At 33.2% G+C, this 18,522-nt stretch overlaps 1 protein-coding gene across 32 annotated transcripts in view; it reads left to right on the top strand.

The window, feature by feature from the left end:
• The window catches only part of TRDN (triadin), a 405,761-nt gene that overhangs the window by 246,184 nt on the left and 141,055 nt on the right, over positions 1-18,522 (top strand). For all 32 annotated transcript variants that reach the window (XM_052645523.1, XM_052645524.1, XM_052645525.1 and 29 more), the window contains 2 exons: positions 13,859-13,912; positions 18,170-18,199. In XM_052645523.1, the coding sequence (XP_052501483.1) occupies positions 13,859-13,912; positions 18,170-18,199 (84 nt within the window). The remainder of the gene's footprint in view (positions 1-13,858; positions 13,913-18,169; positions 18,200-18,522) is intronic.

Raw genomic sequence — 18,522 nt, forward strand, 5'->3', positions numbered from 1 at the left:
TAACATTAAAACTAAAATTCTTCATATAAAATTTTAATGTAATTGAAACAAATTCATGTTATTTTTAGGACTGTGTCTTTTTCATTTTTTCTTTTTTGTGTAAATGGGTATACAGATTTTGATTTAGGAATAATCAGGAACAAAGGGGTTAACTGCCATCTGAAATATCATAATTTAATTTTTTATAAAGTATGCCAATGCCTGCTTGAATGGAATTAGGAATGCCACAGTTTAAATTCTTCAAACATCAAATATATGCATTACTACCTTCAGATCTATTTCATATCTGAACCACTTCTTTAAGACTTTAATTTGAAATCAACTATATGGTCCCATTTGTAGGATAACTTTGAACATTTGTGTGCATAGCATGCTGTGTTCTTTGTGCATTTCTTTATTTGGCATTTATTGAATTCAAAGATACCATTGTTCTTATCAATACACAAAAGAAACTCATGCTCTGTTTTCAGATATTCCTTAAGTGTTAGATCTCAGGAGAGACTCTCAAAGATTATCTTCCTTTTTTAAAGCCCAGCAAGCTCCTTTTAACTGAGACAGTGGTTTATAACACCAAATGTAAATCATATGAAATGATTTTTCTTAGACCAAATTAATTTGTTTCATTATTTTGACAATCTTCTAAAATATAAAAAAATCTAGATTTAAAAAAATTTTCTTCAAATGATCTGACTTCAAAATCATTAAAATATATTATAGACTTTAAATGATTAAAAAGAAAAATTTTAGGCACAATTCAAAGATTAAATTCATGTGAAGGCAACCAAACTCAATAGAAATAAATAAATTATGAATCCAAAGTTAACTAAAACGTAGTAGAACTAGATCTTATTCTTCTATTTTTGGTGAATACAATTGGTGCCATTATTTGGATATTTTTGTAAGGATTATTTTGAATATAAAGAATTTGGGGATAAATACATTTATCCTCCATCAAGATCATTGTTTTATTTATAATTAATATTCTTTTTCCCACTTTTTAAAATGAGCTTTTACTAGAGTATAGTTACATCATAGTGTTGTGTTAGTTTCTGCTGTACAGCAGAGTGAGTCAGCTATGTGCATATATGTGTCCCCTCTTCTTTTGATTTCCTTCCCATTTAGGTTCACCACAGAGCAGTGAGCAGAATCCCTGTGCTATTCAGTCGGTTTTAATTAGTCATCTGCTCTATACAGTAATGTATATATGTCAGTCCCAGTCTCTCAATTCATCCCATTGGGCCCTCCTCCCTCTGGTATCCACACGTTTGTTCTCTACGTCTGTCTCTATTTCAGCTTTGCAAATAGGTTCATCTGTATCATTTTTCTAAATTCTGCATAATATTATATGATATTTGCTTTTCTCTTTCTGACTTATTTCACTCTGTATGACAGTTTCCAGGTCCATCCAGGTCTCTATAAATGGCCTGATTTCATTCTTTTTTATGGCCGAGTAATATTCCATCGTATAGATATACCACATCATCTTTATCCATTCCTCTGTTGATGGACATTTAGTTTGCTTCCATGATCTGGCTATTGTAAATAGTGCTACAGTGAACATTGGGGCACATGTACAATTAATATCCTTGTAATAACAATACACTAATTTAGCATGATACTGTAATACTGACACTCTTTTATGCCCAACAAGATAAGTAATTAAAAGGCAACCTTCAATTTTGTTATGTTTGTAACATGAAATAATGCATTTCTTTCTTGTTTAAGGCAAATAACACAGGATTTTCTATAAATTACTGTCTGGGTTTCCTGGCAGCTCAAGGGTAAAGAACCCACCTGCCAAGGCAGGAAATGTGGGTTCGATCCCTGGGTTGGGAAGATCCCCTGGAGAAGGAAATGGCAACCCACTTCAGTATTCTTGCCTGGGAAATCCCATGGACAGAAGAGCTTGGTGGGCTACAGTCCATGGGGGTCAAAAAAGAGTCAGACATGGCTTAGCAACTAAACAACAGCAATAAAGTACTATAGAAATTAGTTGTTAGTATTGCCATTGTTATTTTTTTAAGGCCAGAACTGTTTGTATTAAAAGATTTGCCTGTGTTTATATACGGCTATCAAGATGATTTATAGCAAGATAAATGAGAAATTATCTTCTCTTCATTGTATACATATAATATAAAATAAAATATACAACAAATATGCCATAACATTTTAAACTTTATATTAATTTTTATAATTTAAAACTCCAAGAAACAATGACATTAAATGAAAAGAGTTGATAAGACTTTCTATGTTGAAAACATACTGGACTAGGAATCGGAATGTTTATGACTTAGCATAGGCCTGCCTGCCTGTCTGATAGGATTGTGACATAAATCAAGTGAAATAATTTATGCAAATGATTTTAGAAATTCTATTGATGCACAAAAATTGGAAATTTTATTCAAATACAGAAGTGAGTTTACAATATTTTGGTGAGTACTTTCTAGAACTTAATGTAACATACAGTATTGATGTCTGTGAAATACACCTTTGTTGAATATAATATGCAGAATATTCATAGGTTTTTATTTTTTTGTTTTCTGTTATTCTATTTTGGCTTTTTGCTTTGTTTAAGAAATATCTGATTATGATTTTAATCTGTGTATTTTTGTTTATCTGATCTTCTAGAAAATTCAATAACTAATGGATGAGGAATCTATAAAATTTTTAGAAATTTGGGTTGACATATATCCCCAGGACTCATATAGAGAGTCAAATATGGGCGAAGATAAATCAATATTTTGAACATGTCAGCACGAAGTACTGAGGTACCACACTAAGTTTCTGCCCACTATTCAAGAGATAGAACATCCTTCCTGGTATTAGTCATCTATTGAGTGTTCTCTGGTTCTAGAGCTTGAAATTTTGGTTAGATACGTGTGTGCTATGCGGTGCTTAGTCACTCAGTCGTGTCTGACTCTTTGAGATCCCATGGACTGTAGGCCGCCAGGCTCCTCTGTCTGTGGGGATTCTCCAGGCAACTGAAATGGATTGCCGTGCTCTCCTCCAGGGGATCTTCCCAACCCAGGGATGGAACCCTGGTCTCCCACATTGCACACATATGGGAGACCATTGGTGGAATGTTCAGCCCTCCTGTGATAGCATTTTCCAATAATTTGTCTGCCATGTTATCAGGGATTTTTTTGAAATTAAGTTGATTTCTAAAATTTCCCATCACTATCTAAGCTTGTTTTAGAGATAGGTGATTATTTACTAAATCTCTGCTCTGAGGATTTAACATGTTAGTGTCTATTGCATCCTTAATTTTTACCTTCTCCCTCTAGCCCCATCATATAATACAGGAACTTATTCTGCTTGCTTCTGAAATTTCTTATCAGTGTTAAAGTCCTCAAAATATTTTATGCTCTACAAAGAGTCAATTGTAATTTCATTCTTAACATAGATTTTTGAACTCTTCTTTGACTTCTGAACTCAGATATGTATAGTAGTTCATGTTTATAAAACTTCTCCTGCCATCACATGGGTTGTGTGGAATCCTGTCCATCTGTGGGGTGTTGGAGATGGGCTTTTTGGAAGCCTTACAGCTCCAAGAGTGGGTTTCAGTTTAATCATTTGTTAGAACAAGATTAATACCCTGCCTTTTACCAAAGTATGTGGGAAGGTGTTTTCACTGACTTGCTCTCAAATGCCTCTGTGCATCTTGCTCCAGTAATTGAATATTAACTCCCTTATTTGTGCACATGAGCGTGGATTTTGAATATTCGAAGGTAGAGACCGGCTGCTAAAGTAAACCATTATGCTTCATTGGCTGATCCCCAGGGAAAGCAGTACATTTGCTGCAATATGTGAAAATGTGGGCTTCAGAGCAATGTCAATCCTCAGTAACCTCAGCTTGTCATTTTACTGTTAAGAGAACCTGTAGGCTTCCTTTTAAGTATCAATTTAAGTATAAATCTGCATCTTTGATATTGGGAACTACTGTTTCCGAGAGGTGTACATAATTCCCTTCAACATTGATGGAAAGGAGAGCACAAAGTGGTGAAATATCCTTCCAGGGAGGACAACAATGTGAAGCCCATTTATTTCTCTGGATCGATCATGTGTGAACTGCTAGTTATAGCATTTGAGCTCTTAGAGCTCTGACACAAATGTGCGCTAAAGAACAGATCATAATGAATTACAATGAATCCTCAATCTCTAAAATTAGGAATAAATATAGATGATTATCCATGACTCTTGCAGTGACATTTCATCCTAAATGTGTAGTGCATATTTTCCCAAGCATCCCAGAGATAACAAAGAGCAAATAAAATCACCTTCATGTTTAAACAAATAATTAATCACATGCTTTACATAATAGATTAGAGGAAAAACCTCAAACGTGGCATCTGTCATAATACATAGCTTCAAAAATTAAGTGTCACTTCTTCAAAGTATTTTGCTCTTTTTCAGTGTTAGTAAAGGCCCAAGGATAAGATTAAAATCTTTATACCAGATAGAAGAAAATAATCAAATATTACTTTCTGTCTTAATTAGATGTGTTAACTATTTGCCAAATAGTCCTCTTTAGTTTTAGAGAAAAAAAGATTGCCCTATCATCTTGATATATCAGAATACTTATATACAATGTTTAATAATGACATTTTATGCATTAGAAAATCTGAGTCATTTGAATAATAAATTGAATCTCAAATATTTTTCCCATTTTTTCTCTCAACTATCATCTTTTATATCACTATTTGCTACTGTTTTTACATTTTTTTCAATTATTCCCTCTAGTAGTTTTTTTCTTCTTTTTATCCTTTTATCTCAAACTTTTTATTTATTTAATAAAATTCAATTTTCAGTTAAATTGAATGTGTTTTGAATTTGGATGTCTTCCTTGTACTCATAATTGATCACAATATTGCCCTTGCAGGAAATAGTTGGGCTTGACTCACACTTAATAGGGTAATTTTGATTTCCAGAGGAAGAGATGCCTTTCTGCCCACCTGTGCATTTTATTATGCCCTCTCTCACATCATGGGATCTTGCCACCTTAATAGCTTTCCCACTTCCAAGGCTTTTTTAAAAATTCATTTATTGGTTGCATCATGGCATGTGGTATCTTCGTTCCCTGACCAGGTATGGAACCTGTGCCTTCTGCAGTGGGAGTGTGGAGTCCTAACTGCACTGCCAGGAAATTCCCCCAGACTTTTTAATATTTTTATCTCCATCAAGGTTTTTTCTGCTCTCTTCAAATAAAATAGGAGTCCCTTATTTTGAAAACAGTGCTTGCTTGATTTTCCTGCTACCTTCAAGCCACTTTTTCCCCCCCTATGGTTTTTTGCCACACTTGTCAAATAAATGACTTACATGCTTCACCTTGATTTGGTCACTGCCTACCTTAAGCACTTAAAGACAGATATAGTATAAGCCCTGACAGTTGGCTTTTCCTTTTTTCAGCTCAAGTGCCTGACTTAAGTTTTGGTTTCAGAGCCATCTGCTTCAAATAAGTGAACACTTCCTAGATGGCTATCTCAGAGAGGTACCTTGCTCTGGGCTCACAGCCCACTTCAACACTCCAAGCTTCTTTCTTTCTTTTTAGAGATCTTGGTTTATTTCAATAACCAACCATTTGGGCCTCTTGTTTTTCTCTCTTCCCAAACCTTTTTTTCCCAAAAAAAAATTCCTGCTCTTATGTTTTATGTTCATCAACAGTGAGCCCAGAAAAACCTTGACCCCAACAAAGGCAGAGCTCCAGGTTTGCTAACCCTCTCTCTCTCCTTCTCTTTCTCCTCAAGAACTTGTTTTGTGACCCCCAGATTGTGTAATGTAATTTCCGGGACTGATAAGTAATTTTTCTGACCCCTCACTAGTTTCCTGATAATTATTGCTGAAGGTGTCTTGCACTCATACTAGGAATATCAGGGCCTGTCCTGACACAGCATAGGTTATCGATAGGCCGTGACCAGCATAAAACAATAGTCTCCCTGCTATTTGCATCCCAATTCCAAAATCATGTTCTAGATATCAAAATGAACTCCTTTTTTATTTGATCCTGAGGTTTATTTCCTCATGTTTTAAATATCCTCTTTCATTGACCTTGTTGAAATTAACCTCTGATTTGTTCTTATACCTTATTAACCAGCATTTTTCTCAAGGTAACTGAAGGCCTTCTGTTTGTCCATTGGAGAAACTGTTCACTCTCACTCTCATAACATTAATTTAACCTTTATGCAGATGATGAAAATCTCCATCTCTCTTCAAAGGCCGTATATTTTCCCATTGTCTACTCAGTGTTTTCACTTGAAGTTACACTACTGTCTCAAACGTAATATGTATTTGTGTTATGAACTTCAATTAAATTATATTAAAACCAGTTCTGTTTATCAGGGCCCAAGCCTGTCATATTTTAATAAACAGCCTTCTTTTTCCTCCTAAGTACATGTCAGGCACATCTAGAGAAGAAAAAGAAGGCTGTTAAATGTCTGACTTATTAATTTCTTTCATTTCCATGAACACTCGCTTAGTCTTAGACATTATCATCTTGCAACTGGAATACTTTGGTGACAATTTACCTGGCTCCCGTGCTTCCTTTCTCCTGACAATCACAGAGAGTCTTATCTCTTCAAAACATTGCTATATAACTCCCTTGCCCAAAAATGTAATGGCTCTTAGTGTTCTAAGAAAAAAGTACATCTCATTTACTGAGATTTCAAGGTTAGTATTTTGACCATAATTTACTTTTAGGGAACTGAAAACTTTTATTTTTACTTCTCTTTAACACAAAGGAGACTCTTCTGCCCCAGATAGATTGATCCATAATCCACAGGAATACTGAATCAGTCACTCAATTTGTAACTTTCTTTCCCTTTCCCCTGTGACTCTGTACTTTCCTTCAAGCCTTACCTATTACCTGCCTCCTTAAAAATTACCCATATCCAGAACTCAGATTACTGTATTTTTCATTTAGCATTTTTCATATAGTATCCATTACCAGACTATGGGTGGAACTAGTCCTTACACTGAGTATTATGGTTCCTGTCCCCAGTAAGCATGAGTACAATAAATACTGAAGCAAGAATGAGCAATGGAACTCAGTAATTATTTGGAGAAAGGGTTCTCATTTAATATCAAATTGGGAGTTGTTTAACCTTAAACTGTCTGTTAAACCTGAAGACAAAGTACAGCTGAAAGTGTTTCTTTAAAAATATAACTTAATTCTTCTTTAGATTGCTTGATTTAGGACTCTCTATTAAGGATTCTTCTTTTTGGAAATCATGCTAATTTTCAGTGTGATAGATCTGCATTTTATAAACTTTGCCATTTTTACAAAAAACATAGATTCTCTTTGAAGCAGATTATAATATCTTCAAATTTTGATATCTGCAGTATTGTAGAGGAAAAAAAACTCAGTGAGTTTGAGCAGTTTTATTAGGATATTTGCTACCCATTTCGTTTAGAATTTCAGGCATATAACAATGCCTTTTTTAAACAGCTTGTCTCCTAATAATTATTCATGTATCCATACAAAATCATTGACTAGATGCCTTCTAGTGCCAAGAACTGTGTTAAAGACTTAAAAGTAAATCAGTCTTTGCTCTCAGTTTTTACTTCTACTATCCATATATATATATATATATATATATATATATATATACACATGTTTTTTTTCATATGGATACAGTTGCATTTAACAATTCTGTTTATTTATAGCATTCCCTGATTGGGTAATGAGATAAAAGAGATACATGTATATTTTTTATTTTCTAGAAAATGAAAAACAGAATAGTAATATTAACAGACACTGTTTACTAATATTAGAACAATATGGGCTAGTGATTTTTTATTATTAAATGTGTATTTCTTTATTTTTCCAACAAAAATGGTTTTGGCAGGTTGAAACATGACATGTTGAATAATATTATCAATGAATGGGTTTAATTTTTTATTTTTAATTGGTGGATAATTGGTTTACAGTGTTGTGTTGGTTTCTGCACAACATAGCATGTGTGAATAAGTATGCATATATCCCCTCCTTCTTGAACCTCTGACCCGCCTCCACACCCCAACCCACCCCTCTAGGTTGTCACAGAGCACTGGGTTTAGCTACCTGTGTTACAAGGGGCTGGTGGTTTTAAGGGCTGAATTTAGATCATGATGGTCCATGATATCACTTAGTGAGGAAATCAGTCTCCTTTCTATGTACAAGTTATGAGTTGGAGAATATACCAACACATATCTTAATTTTTAAGACAAACTTTACCTGAAAAATATGATTGAACAGTCACAAATTTTTTCTTGATATGTTTATGTAATAATATATATATAGAATAAAATAGTTTATTTGCTAGAATAAATTACTGACTTTAAAAATTTTGTTTTATTTTGCTTTAAGAGCCAAAATCAATTTTGGGTGAGAGCATAACTCACTTATATTGGGAATAGAATAATTTTTCCAGGTCATAACATTTATTTCAATAAAAGAATCAAGTTTCTACTTGAGTCCTAATTGTTCTAAGAGAATTAGTCCAAAGTGCTCGGTCAAAATATTTGCTTTTACAATTTAATCAAAGAAAAGAGGATCATTATTTGATTGTAAGGGAGGACTACCAAGGTAAGCCTCAATAATAAAAATAAATAAGAGATTTGCCATTAAAACATAACATAGGTAATTTTTTCAAATACTCTTCACTTTGTTCATAGTCACTGATTTTAGAAAGGTGTTACAGAAGTAAAAAGGGACCTAGAGTGATCATCCGGGACTGCCTTTTTGCTTTAAGTAGATACATTGAGGACCTCTCTAAAACAGATATGTATCTGGCATCCCCAGGAATGGGACTCATCTTCCCATGGTATCATATTCCATTGTTTTACTAGCTGTATGGCAGGAGGCTTTATCTTGATCTAAATGGAATCGCCAGCCTTGCCCCAACATGCCAGATATTTTTTAAAGTGAAAGGCCAATTGATCTGTGTCTCTTTCATATCTTCTCTTTCTATTAAAACAGGTTTCCTTCTTTTAATTGTTTAAATAAATTTATACCTTGATCTTCAACTCTAAATTGTTAAATGTTTAAGAAACCTGCCATTCTTACACGTTCAGAGAGCTACATGATGCCTTGAGAGGAAATGCCCGATTCTCTAATTGTAAATATTCTCACTGATATTTTCCAGCTTCTTTTCTCCTTAAGCTTGCTTCTTTTCAAGTAATAAGGAAAAATCTGACCCCATGTGTGTGTAGAAACTATAGGTAGATTTTGACTTAAATTTAACTAAACATCAAAATTATTTTTTTTCAAATTAAGAAATACTTAATGGTTTTTATGGAAAACATAGTCTGTATTCTTAAAGATTAAAAAAAAAATCAGGACTATATTTTAGCAAACCTTGAAGAATCTTTTTTTCTTTTTTCCTTTGAATTAAACTCAATAATGCTATGCTACTAAATTAAAGTCTATTTAGAGTCTAAGGCAAATACAACATACAAAACACATTGCTTAATCAGGTAAGATTTTCTGGGAAAAAAAATAGGCTAGCTAAATTATGCTACCTATTGTAGCGATGCTGCCAGTTTATTCAGATTTTTAACCTCTAGCAATAACAGATTATTTTGATAAATTATTCATGTTTCTGCATTGTGCACCTTTTGCAATTTGCATATCTGGCAGCAAATAGGCCCACCTTTCAGGCTTCAGTCCCCATGGTCAGACAGGATGGCCGAAGGCTGCTTCATGATTAATTTCATCTCAGTGGGGTTATTATCATACTGAAATGTGCAATACCCCTGAAGTATGCTTTCCTGGAGCTACAAGCACAAGAGGTTTAGTTAGCTTAAGAGTTCTTAAGTGTGTAGTAACTTTTAGCTTAATTGCCAATCTTTTTCTACTTGGGGAGTATCTACACCTAAAAATAATACTGGATCTTATAAGACTCGGAAACAAAAATTTAGAGATTGATTTAGCAGCTCCTTGGATTGCAAGATAATTTGTCATTAGTTTCTGGTATATTACTTGAAAAGGATGTTTATTTTTGACGGATCAAGGAGGCTTTTATATTGTTGTTTCACTTCTGAACTAATAAATATTCATTTTTCTTCTGGTTTGTGGAAAAGTCATTTGACTTTTCTATATTTAGTTTTCTCACCTAACTGTCTAAATGCCTTGTACTCTTGCATAATTAGTGACAGACAGGTTTTAAAAAATGTTTCTAGTCCATTTTAGAAAATTAATAAAAGTTTAAGTCTTAATTTGAATCCTAGGGAAATTTTTTGTTCCTTAAATGTTTTTAGTTTATACCCTTAAAAAAATTTCTATATTTCCTCATCCATGAAAATTAAAAATAAAAAAAAAAGAAAATTAAAAATAAGTTTGTTTGAAATAGTGAATTCTGCAACTTGCCAAATGTAATCAGGGCCACAGTATGTGCTAGTGAAAATAAAATTCTGAAATTTAAAATTAAAACACTTTCTGTATAATACAGGATCAGTGAAAAGAGAAAAAGGGAGTTCAGATTAATTTTGTGTTATCTTAAAAATGAAATGATTTCTTAAATGTAATGTCTCATTTAAAATCAGTCAACTGGAATTTTGGTCACTTTCATAATTAGATTTTTAAAATACTACATTTGAATCCTACAGTTTTCAACTAGAAACATTTTTTAAAAGGTGTCTGTCACTGAATTTACAAAACTACCCTTACTGTTAAAGTTACATTTGAATCCTACAGTTCTAAGCTCAGTGGATTCACACATCACATTAAAAGAAGTCAGGGTATAAACAGAGCCCTGTAAATGAAAAGTTCATGATAATAAACTAATATTAAACTTATATGCAAAATTGATTTCTTAACAAAATATTTGCAGACTCACAGTATTTTTTCAGCTTGTTAGATGATTATTTCAAGCATAAGCAATCAGAAGACACTAAAATGTTTGGCTAATCTGATTCATAACAATTTGTATAAATACAACATGTTTCAGGAAGCTAGGAATACTATCAAAGTACAATAACTATTTTGATAATTTCCTGTTAAAATATTCCCAGGAGACTTACACTTAAATCTAGGTCCATCCTGTCTCTGATTTTGAACTACAAAATATTATTTGTGGATTTCAGAATTATTATAAACTTCAGTTGAATTTTCTTATTGTTCTGGGCTTTTGTTTAAATCACTATTTTATTTCCAAAGTATAACTATAAAAATTATCAAATAAAAACTTTAAAAATATAATAAAATTTTCATTTGGGATGTGTATAGTAGAGGTCGTGAGTAGTACAGAGGAAATAAGACTGGCTATCACTTAATTTTTGAATGAATGTTGAAAATACCAATGAGAATGGAGCTTACTATACCATCTTGATTTTTTATATATCTGAAATTTTGCCTAATAAAAGGCTATGTCATTTGCAATTGGCAGTAATCAAAAGGAGGCCAAAAAATTATGTGTAATGAAAACTTGTCTGTCAGGATTTAATTGTTTTTACTGTTACAGGATTTTAAGAAGTCTGGTCTTCTTAATGTACTTTTATGTTCTCAGAGTTACTCTGTTCCTAAAGCCTTGGTTTTGAAAACTGAAGTGCTGTACACAAGCAAATGTCAAATCTTAGCACCTCTGTATGTGTCCTCAACAGATTTGAGGCTGAGAGATGAGGTGAATGATCAATGAGAAAAGTTATTAATAAGGCCCTAAGAAAAGCTATCTGTAATTCACAACTGGGTATACTGGGTGGTCTAACAGAATCTTAGACATGGAGAAATCCTTTAGGGTCTGTGATCTAAGAATACAGCTAAAAATAAAGAAAAGATAGGTGGAAATTTGACTATAAAATGCTAAGGTACTTTACTGATGGTGGTTTGTTAAATAGTTTTTTTTCTTTTTTTTAAGTTAAGAATTACTCCACAATTCTGATATGTTGAGACCTTGGCTTCCCTCATGGTGCAGAGGTTAAAGCATCTGCCTGCAATGTGGGAGACCTGGGCTCGATCCCTGGGTCAGGAAGATCCCCTGGAGAAGGAAATGGCAACCCACTCCAGTCTTGCCTGGAGAATCCCATGGATGGAGGAGCTTGGTGGGCTACAGTCCATGGGTCGCAAAGAGTCGGACACGACTGAGCGACTTCACTTTAAGTAGTAGAACACCTGGGCAGCCTAGATGATGAACTTTTTTTTTTTTTAATGCTCTTATGTGTTATTTTATCCTTTCATCTCCCTTTTCATTAACCAATTATTTATTAAGTCACCACTAAATGCGAGTTATAAGGTTGAGGAATTAGAAATATATTAATTAGGAATTCACTGTTGTGTTAGTCACTCAGTCATGCCGACTCTTTGCGACCACATGGATTGTAGACAATCAGGCTCCTCTGCCCATGGAATTCTCCAGGCAAGAATTCTGGAGTGGGTTGCCATTTCCTTCTCCAGGGGATCTTCCCAATCTAGGGATCGAACCCTGGTCTCCTGATTTGCAGGCAGATTCTTTACCACTGAGCCACTAGGGAATCCCCACTATCTAAATATAAATCTTAATTCTGATTTGAGATCATCTAATCTAGATGTGATAAAGATAGCACTAACATGATAGCTGCATGGAGTTTTCTTCCAGGTAAAAACAAATTAATAATAAAGAGATCATAGGTAGAATGGACTATGAATTTAATTTTGGCAAAATATATTTTGTCTAAAGAAATAAATTTAGTTATAGTGTAAACCATATATGTGGATCAAAAATATTTATTTTATATAAAAACAATTAAAATGTACCATTTTCATAACTATGATTACAATACAGATAAATAATTATCTTACCAACAAGAGGTAAAGCATGAATTAAAATTAAACCTCTTCAATTTTGGCCAAAGAAACATGGATTCTTTGCTTGATTCTTGGCCAAGTTATTCAAATGCAGTCTTGTTATTTTCTAACTCTGACTAGAACTGTAATATTAAACAATCTATAATAAACATTTGATGATAATTAAATGAAAGGCTGAATATGTGTGTATATCAATTACTACATTTACACCTAGCTTAGTACATAAAAATAATGGATCCTAAATAAATATGTGGTAAATGAACATATAAAGATTAATATCTGAAACAAATGACTAAATCTTCCTTCCCATGTTGTTAAATGAGAATTCAAGTATTGAAAATGTAGTAAAGACAATCGTGAACAATTAATGAAGTGTGCAATGATCCATTCCTTTTAAAAATCTTTATTTCTCCTTTATTTTTATGCTAATTACTCACATAATATATTCAATTATTTAAAAGTGGAGGGGTTTTTTGATACTCTGTTTCTTTCAAGAGAACATTCTGAACAAATGGAAAAAACAAACAAACAAAAACAACCAAATCCCCTAAGACAAGAAGGAGGAAAAATTCAAAATGAAACTTGCTGATTCTCTCACAACAGATATTGTTGCCCAGGGCCATGGTTATGTTGATGGGCACCACAGTTGTATAGGGAATGAAATTTTAAGTCAAAGGTTGATGCTGGAATTTGGTTTTCCTGGGCTTTAGTCAGTCACACAGTGACCTTCAATGAGCCATTTTATTTATGTCTAAATGCTCCATGCATTTCAAAGGGCTAATAATACAGAAACAATGTGGAAAGAATTCTGAGAGTTTCAAAATCAGGTGCTAAGCAAGTGCAAAGTATCCTATGATCAGTTAACAGTGAAGCAAAACAGTTTCAGGAAACTTAATTTTATTCTTTTATTTGGTATAGTTATTTTTGTCTTAGTAAGCCTAACTCTGAGCACTTCCCCTAATAATTGTGTTTATTTCTTAACAAAAATTGTGAATGCCAAGGACAGTGTTTTTATGTTTGTTTTTATAATTTTCCTTTTTTTGTTGTTACATATCTTTCTCAAATAGTATTTCATGGTAATTTATTTCTCTTTTTATTCATAAGAGCCTAGCAAAGCCCCAGAAACCAAACAAGGGACAATAAAAGTTGCAGCACAAGGTAAGTAATAAAACACTTTAAAAATTCTTAAAAAAAAAAAAAAGGTCTTAGCACTTTATTGACAAAATCCAAGCTGTTTATTGCAGAATAGCACCATCTGCTGGGTCATTATAGAAAAAAAATTTTTTGTTGCATGAAGATACACATTTCAAGTACATATTTAGTAAATGGAAAAAGTGTAACTGAGAGTAATGCCATATTTGCAGAGGAGAAAATTAACAATCCAAGAATTCATATCTTGACTCCAAATATGTCACTGAGCTTTTCCTTTTACTACCAAAATAAAACCATAGATTAATTGATAGTTGGATAATGATGATGATAATGCAGAGAGACACAAATATATACATTTTCCAGTGTTTTCAGTTACATATTGTAATTACTGTCATCCCAGAAAATTCAGTCAGAATATTATTAAATTAGTATTACTTTATCTGTATACTAAGACTGTAAAAATCAGGTATGACTACAAAGTAATCATCCTATTTTTTATGAGTCATTTGTGAAAACGTGCCCTAACATCGTTAGGGCATCAAAAGTGGCTTTCTTCAAGAGATCTTTAGAAAATATAATGGTTTTTAATTCATCAATTTGGGAAAATTACCTTAATTTTTCTATAATGTTGTTTTTTAACTATCACCTGAAATCGCATCCTTTGAGAAAGCTATTCTAACTCCAGTGTCTGCTTTATAGAACACTGAAGAATGTTCTAAAGAAAAAAGTAGACTATTTTCTGGAGAAAATCTTTCTCTCCTATACCACATTATGGGGCTTCCCAGGTGGCTCAGTGTAAAGAATCCTTCTGCCAAGCAGGAAACCTAGGTTTGATCCCTGGGTCTGGAAGATCCCCTGGAGGAAGAAATGACAACCCACTCCAGTGTTCTTGCCTGGGAAATCCCATGGACAGAGGAACCTGGCAGGCTATAGTCCATGGGGTTGCAAAGAGTAGGACACAACTTAGTGATTAAACCACCACCATGCCACATTATACGGTATTGACAAGTAAAGGAGATGCATTTAGATGGTGGTACATTTGTTTCTAGGCAGAAGGCCCTTGTAGCAGACTTCTCAGCACATGACCTGATTACATTTGATCCAAAATTTTCTGTTATGTTTAATCCTGAACCCAACTGTATGTTGAATCAATCTAGTGAACATTTGATAAAATGGTTTGACTAGCCATCGTACCAATGAGGCTGTATATTATATATATATATATATATGCTAGAATGGTTAAGAATTATGATACAAAGTTTTAGTTTTCATTTGGTCATTAAGCTGCCCAACAAAACTGATTCTTCTTTAGAAGAGTTCTGATAAGGAATGTAATAAATATTATAGGAAAAGCACGGCAAATATCATCATCTCTTTTGTGTTTTCTATTCATGAGTAAATTCCTTAAGTGAATGTCTACTGGTTCAAGAATTACTGCAGTTAAAACAGATAGGTTCTTATGAAAGAAAGCACAATCACCCAGCACAGTCTATCTTAACAGAGGTTTCTGAAGGCCATGGTGGATGTGGAACTATGACCTGAGGCTGGGATTTAGTGTTAGTTCAGACTCATTTTAGAGGGTACAGGGAGGGAATTGAAGGGCTATCTGGAAATCTACTTCAAATTTGAGCTTGGGGCTATGGACTCTTCACTTTTACATTCTAAGTACATTGGATAAGGCAGCCCCAGGACTTATTCTTTCAGAATAAAGGATTTATTGTCGAGTGAATAATAATGTAGAGTTTTGAAGGCTTGTTAGAACTATCCTTTTAGGAAGATTGGATGAAAGTGTTGATTGAACACTGTGTACAAGGCAAGAGTTAGGAGACATATATACGTGTTCACTGAATTGTAATGACACCTCAAAGCAGGTGCACACCAAATAGGGATAAATGTCACTTGTCCTGTGCACATACTCAGTAGACCTTTTGTAGACAGGTTTTATAACATGACAGCTGCCCAATTAAATTATGCATAGAATTAATTAATATTTGCAAGTACTCCGTGTGAAGGCAGCTTAAAAACAGTGGCAATATTTTTATAGCAAAGACTGATATCTTTGTTGGATAAAGTGGTAAAATTAACAGTAATGTTTGTAGTGGGTTAAAAGTAGAGTTTATCTGTTTATTTTTTAATTTTTATAACTAAATATTGTAAACCTAGTTTTAGATAGATTCTGTATATGTATGTACATATTTAATTATAATTAAGATTTAGCATGCTTTTTTTTTGGAAGTACATTTAACATTTAGTGTTTTGAGGCACTGAAAAGTCTATGAAATGAAGGTCTCTATGCTACAGGAGATTGCAATTTGGAGACAGGGAAAATTTAAGTAATAACACAAATTGGCTACCTAGTAGTGCTAAATTGAATTGTAAAGATAATAAATGCCAAAGAATTTTAAGACAAAGTGATTTTCAGTAAGTGGGATTTCTCATGAAGGAGAGGTGATGACTTGGATTTGTAGCATGACTAAAAAATAAACTGGAGGAAAAAATGCATTGGTGGTAAGTGGCTGACATAAAGAGTTAGTGGTAGTTATAAAAGGTTATTGTCATTATCAAGGCATGAGACATATGTTGTTTTAAGTTACTTTTTTTTTAAAGAACCCTCTACCTTCACTCTGATCCATCTTGAGAAAGGTTATAACTTAAATTTGGGAAACATTGTGGAGATAACTATAAGAGAAAAACTAAGCAAACTCCTCTTTGCAGTATCTGAAAGGATAACACCATTCAGCTCTTGTCCTTATTGTACAAGCTCCAGGTAAAATGTGAACATTTAAGTGAATTAGAGAATCAAATGTATACATGGTGGGTGATTTTTGAAAATTATGCAGCTTCTTGAAGTAAATTCTTATTTGTTAAGTAAAGAACTAACTACAAATAAGTCTATTGAGTCAATTCCAAAGAATTTGCTGAAATAATGCCTGATGGCTTTGAACTCTATTGGGCAGTGTTGATATCCTACCGTGCATCTTAGTGTCTTTATTACTGTCCTTATTGTATCAGTGGAATAGGCGAATTTCTTAACTTAAAAACATTATAGGTATAGATCCTCTCTATATTTTGTGTGTTGTTAATTAAAACTCCTTCAAAAGAAACAAATATGAACCAAGTAGAATTAATTTACTTGTGAATTTACTTTTTTTACTACAAAAATAATGCCATGTTAATAACATGTTTAGAAAACAGACAAAAATGACCTGTAATACATTAATATAATAAATTTAATTATATTCCTTTTGAGTCTCTTGTTTCTGATTTTTATACCCAGTTCTGCTACTTGCTCACAGTCTGCTACACAGTGTGACCATGTGTACATCATCTGACGTCTCTAAGGCTTAATTCCTTGCTCTGGCCTGCTTTTCGTAAGATTGTTACGACGGCCAAAGAGAGAATGTACACGGAAGTGTTTTGGCAATTGTAGCATAAAGTATAGATCCAATATAGTTCTGGATATTGGTTGAAAGTGGTCCCCCAAATTCTAATCCACTCAAAAGGAATTGCTTTAAGGGATGCGCACAATCTCTGATTCAATTAATGTGGCTTAAGGCATCATAGATTTGGCCCCAGAATGAACTTTACACAGAACCTAGGGTCAACCTCACTTGGAACAACTCCCAGATGACTGAATGCCTCCCTCAAATGCTTCCATTTATAAACTATAACTTGGATCCTGTTTAGACTTGTGATCTAGGATTAGGTAAATTCCACCACAGAGGAAGTCAAGATTCAAAGGTAATTAAAGTGCGCTGTGCCTTTTCTGTTTGTAAATGATGGTGTACATTTGCTAAAAGGAGGGTGGAATTTTTATTAACTGTTTCAGAAATGATACATTTTATACAGTTATACTATGTGTGATAAACTGGTATGTAATTCTTCAGTAACTAGGCACAGATAATTTATGTATTCCATTATTTTTTGCATAGACCTAGTCCTTTTATTTTAGAAGTGATTGTGATTTGCTGAGATATAACAATTTCAAATCTAAAATGGAATTATGCTAAAGACATTATTTTAACTACTTGTCTGTGTAACAGCATATGTTTATTCTCTTTTTGTTCTGTGTCTATATCTGAATTAAAAAACTTCATATGAATTTTATTTTCAACTTATTTTCTTATTTCAAATTTGAATGGGTTCGTTTGTTCATTGATAACCACTAAATTTATGAATACATGCACTACATTCGCATGTTCCCAGTTTTCTGAAGAATAGTTATTTAATATGTTCTAATGCTATTTTCTTTCCCTATTTCAGCACCTACTAAAAAAGAGGAAAAGAAGGAAGGTATGTTTTACGCAGAGTTCCATTATGCTTTTTATGTGAACAAGTTACCAAAAGTCAGAGTGGAAGTTTGACTGCCAGCTTGTGTATATTTACTTTGAATCTATTATGTGCATATATTTTGTGTGACTGTGTTTTTTTCTACATCTCATCACACTTAAGGGTGAACCACTTTTTTAACAGTAATTTTAATCTAATCTTTCTCAATATGTAGGGGGTGAAACACCATCTCTCAAAATCTTTGGCTGCCTATTTCATTAGAAATTTTATTAAATGTCAAAAATATGTAAAATAGAGACCAATTTTCTCATAGCAACTACTTATTT

The sequence above is a fragment of the Budorcas taxicolor genome, chromosome 9 (assembly GCF_023091745.1).
Source record: "Budorcas taxicolor isolate Tak-1 chromosome 9, Takin1.1, whole genome shotgun sequence".
Taxonomy (NCBI): domain Eukaryota; kingdom Metazoa; phylum Chordata; class Mammalia; order Artiodactyla; family Bovidae; genus Budorcas; species Budorcas taxicolor.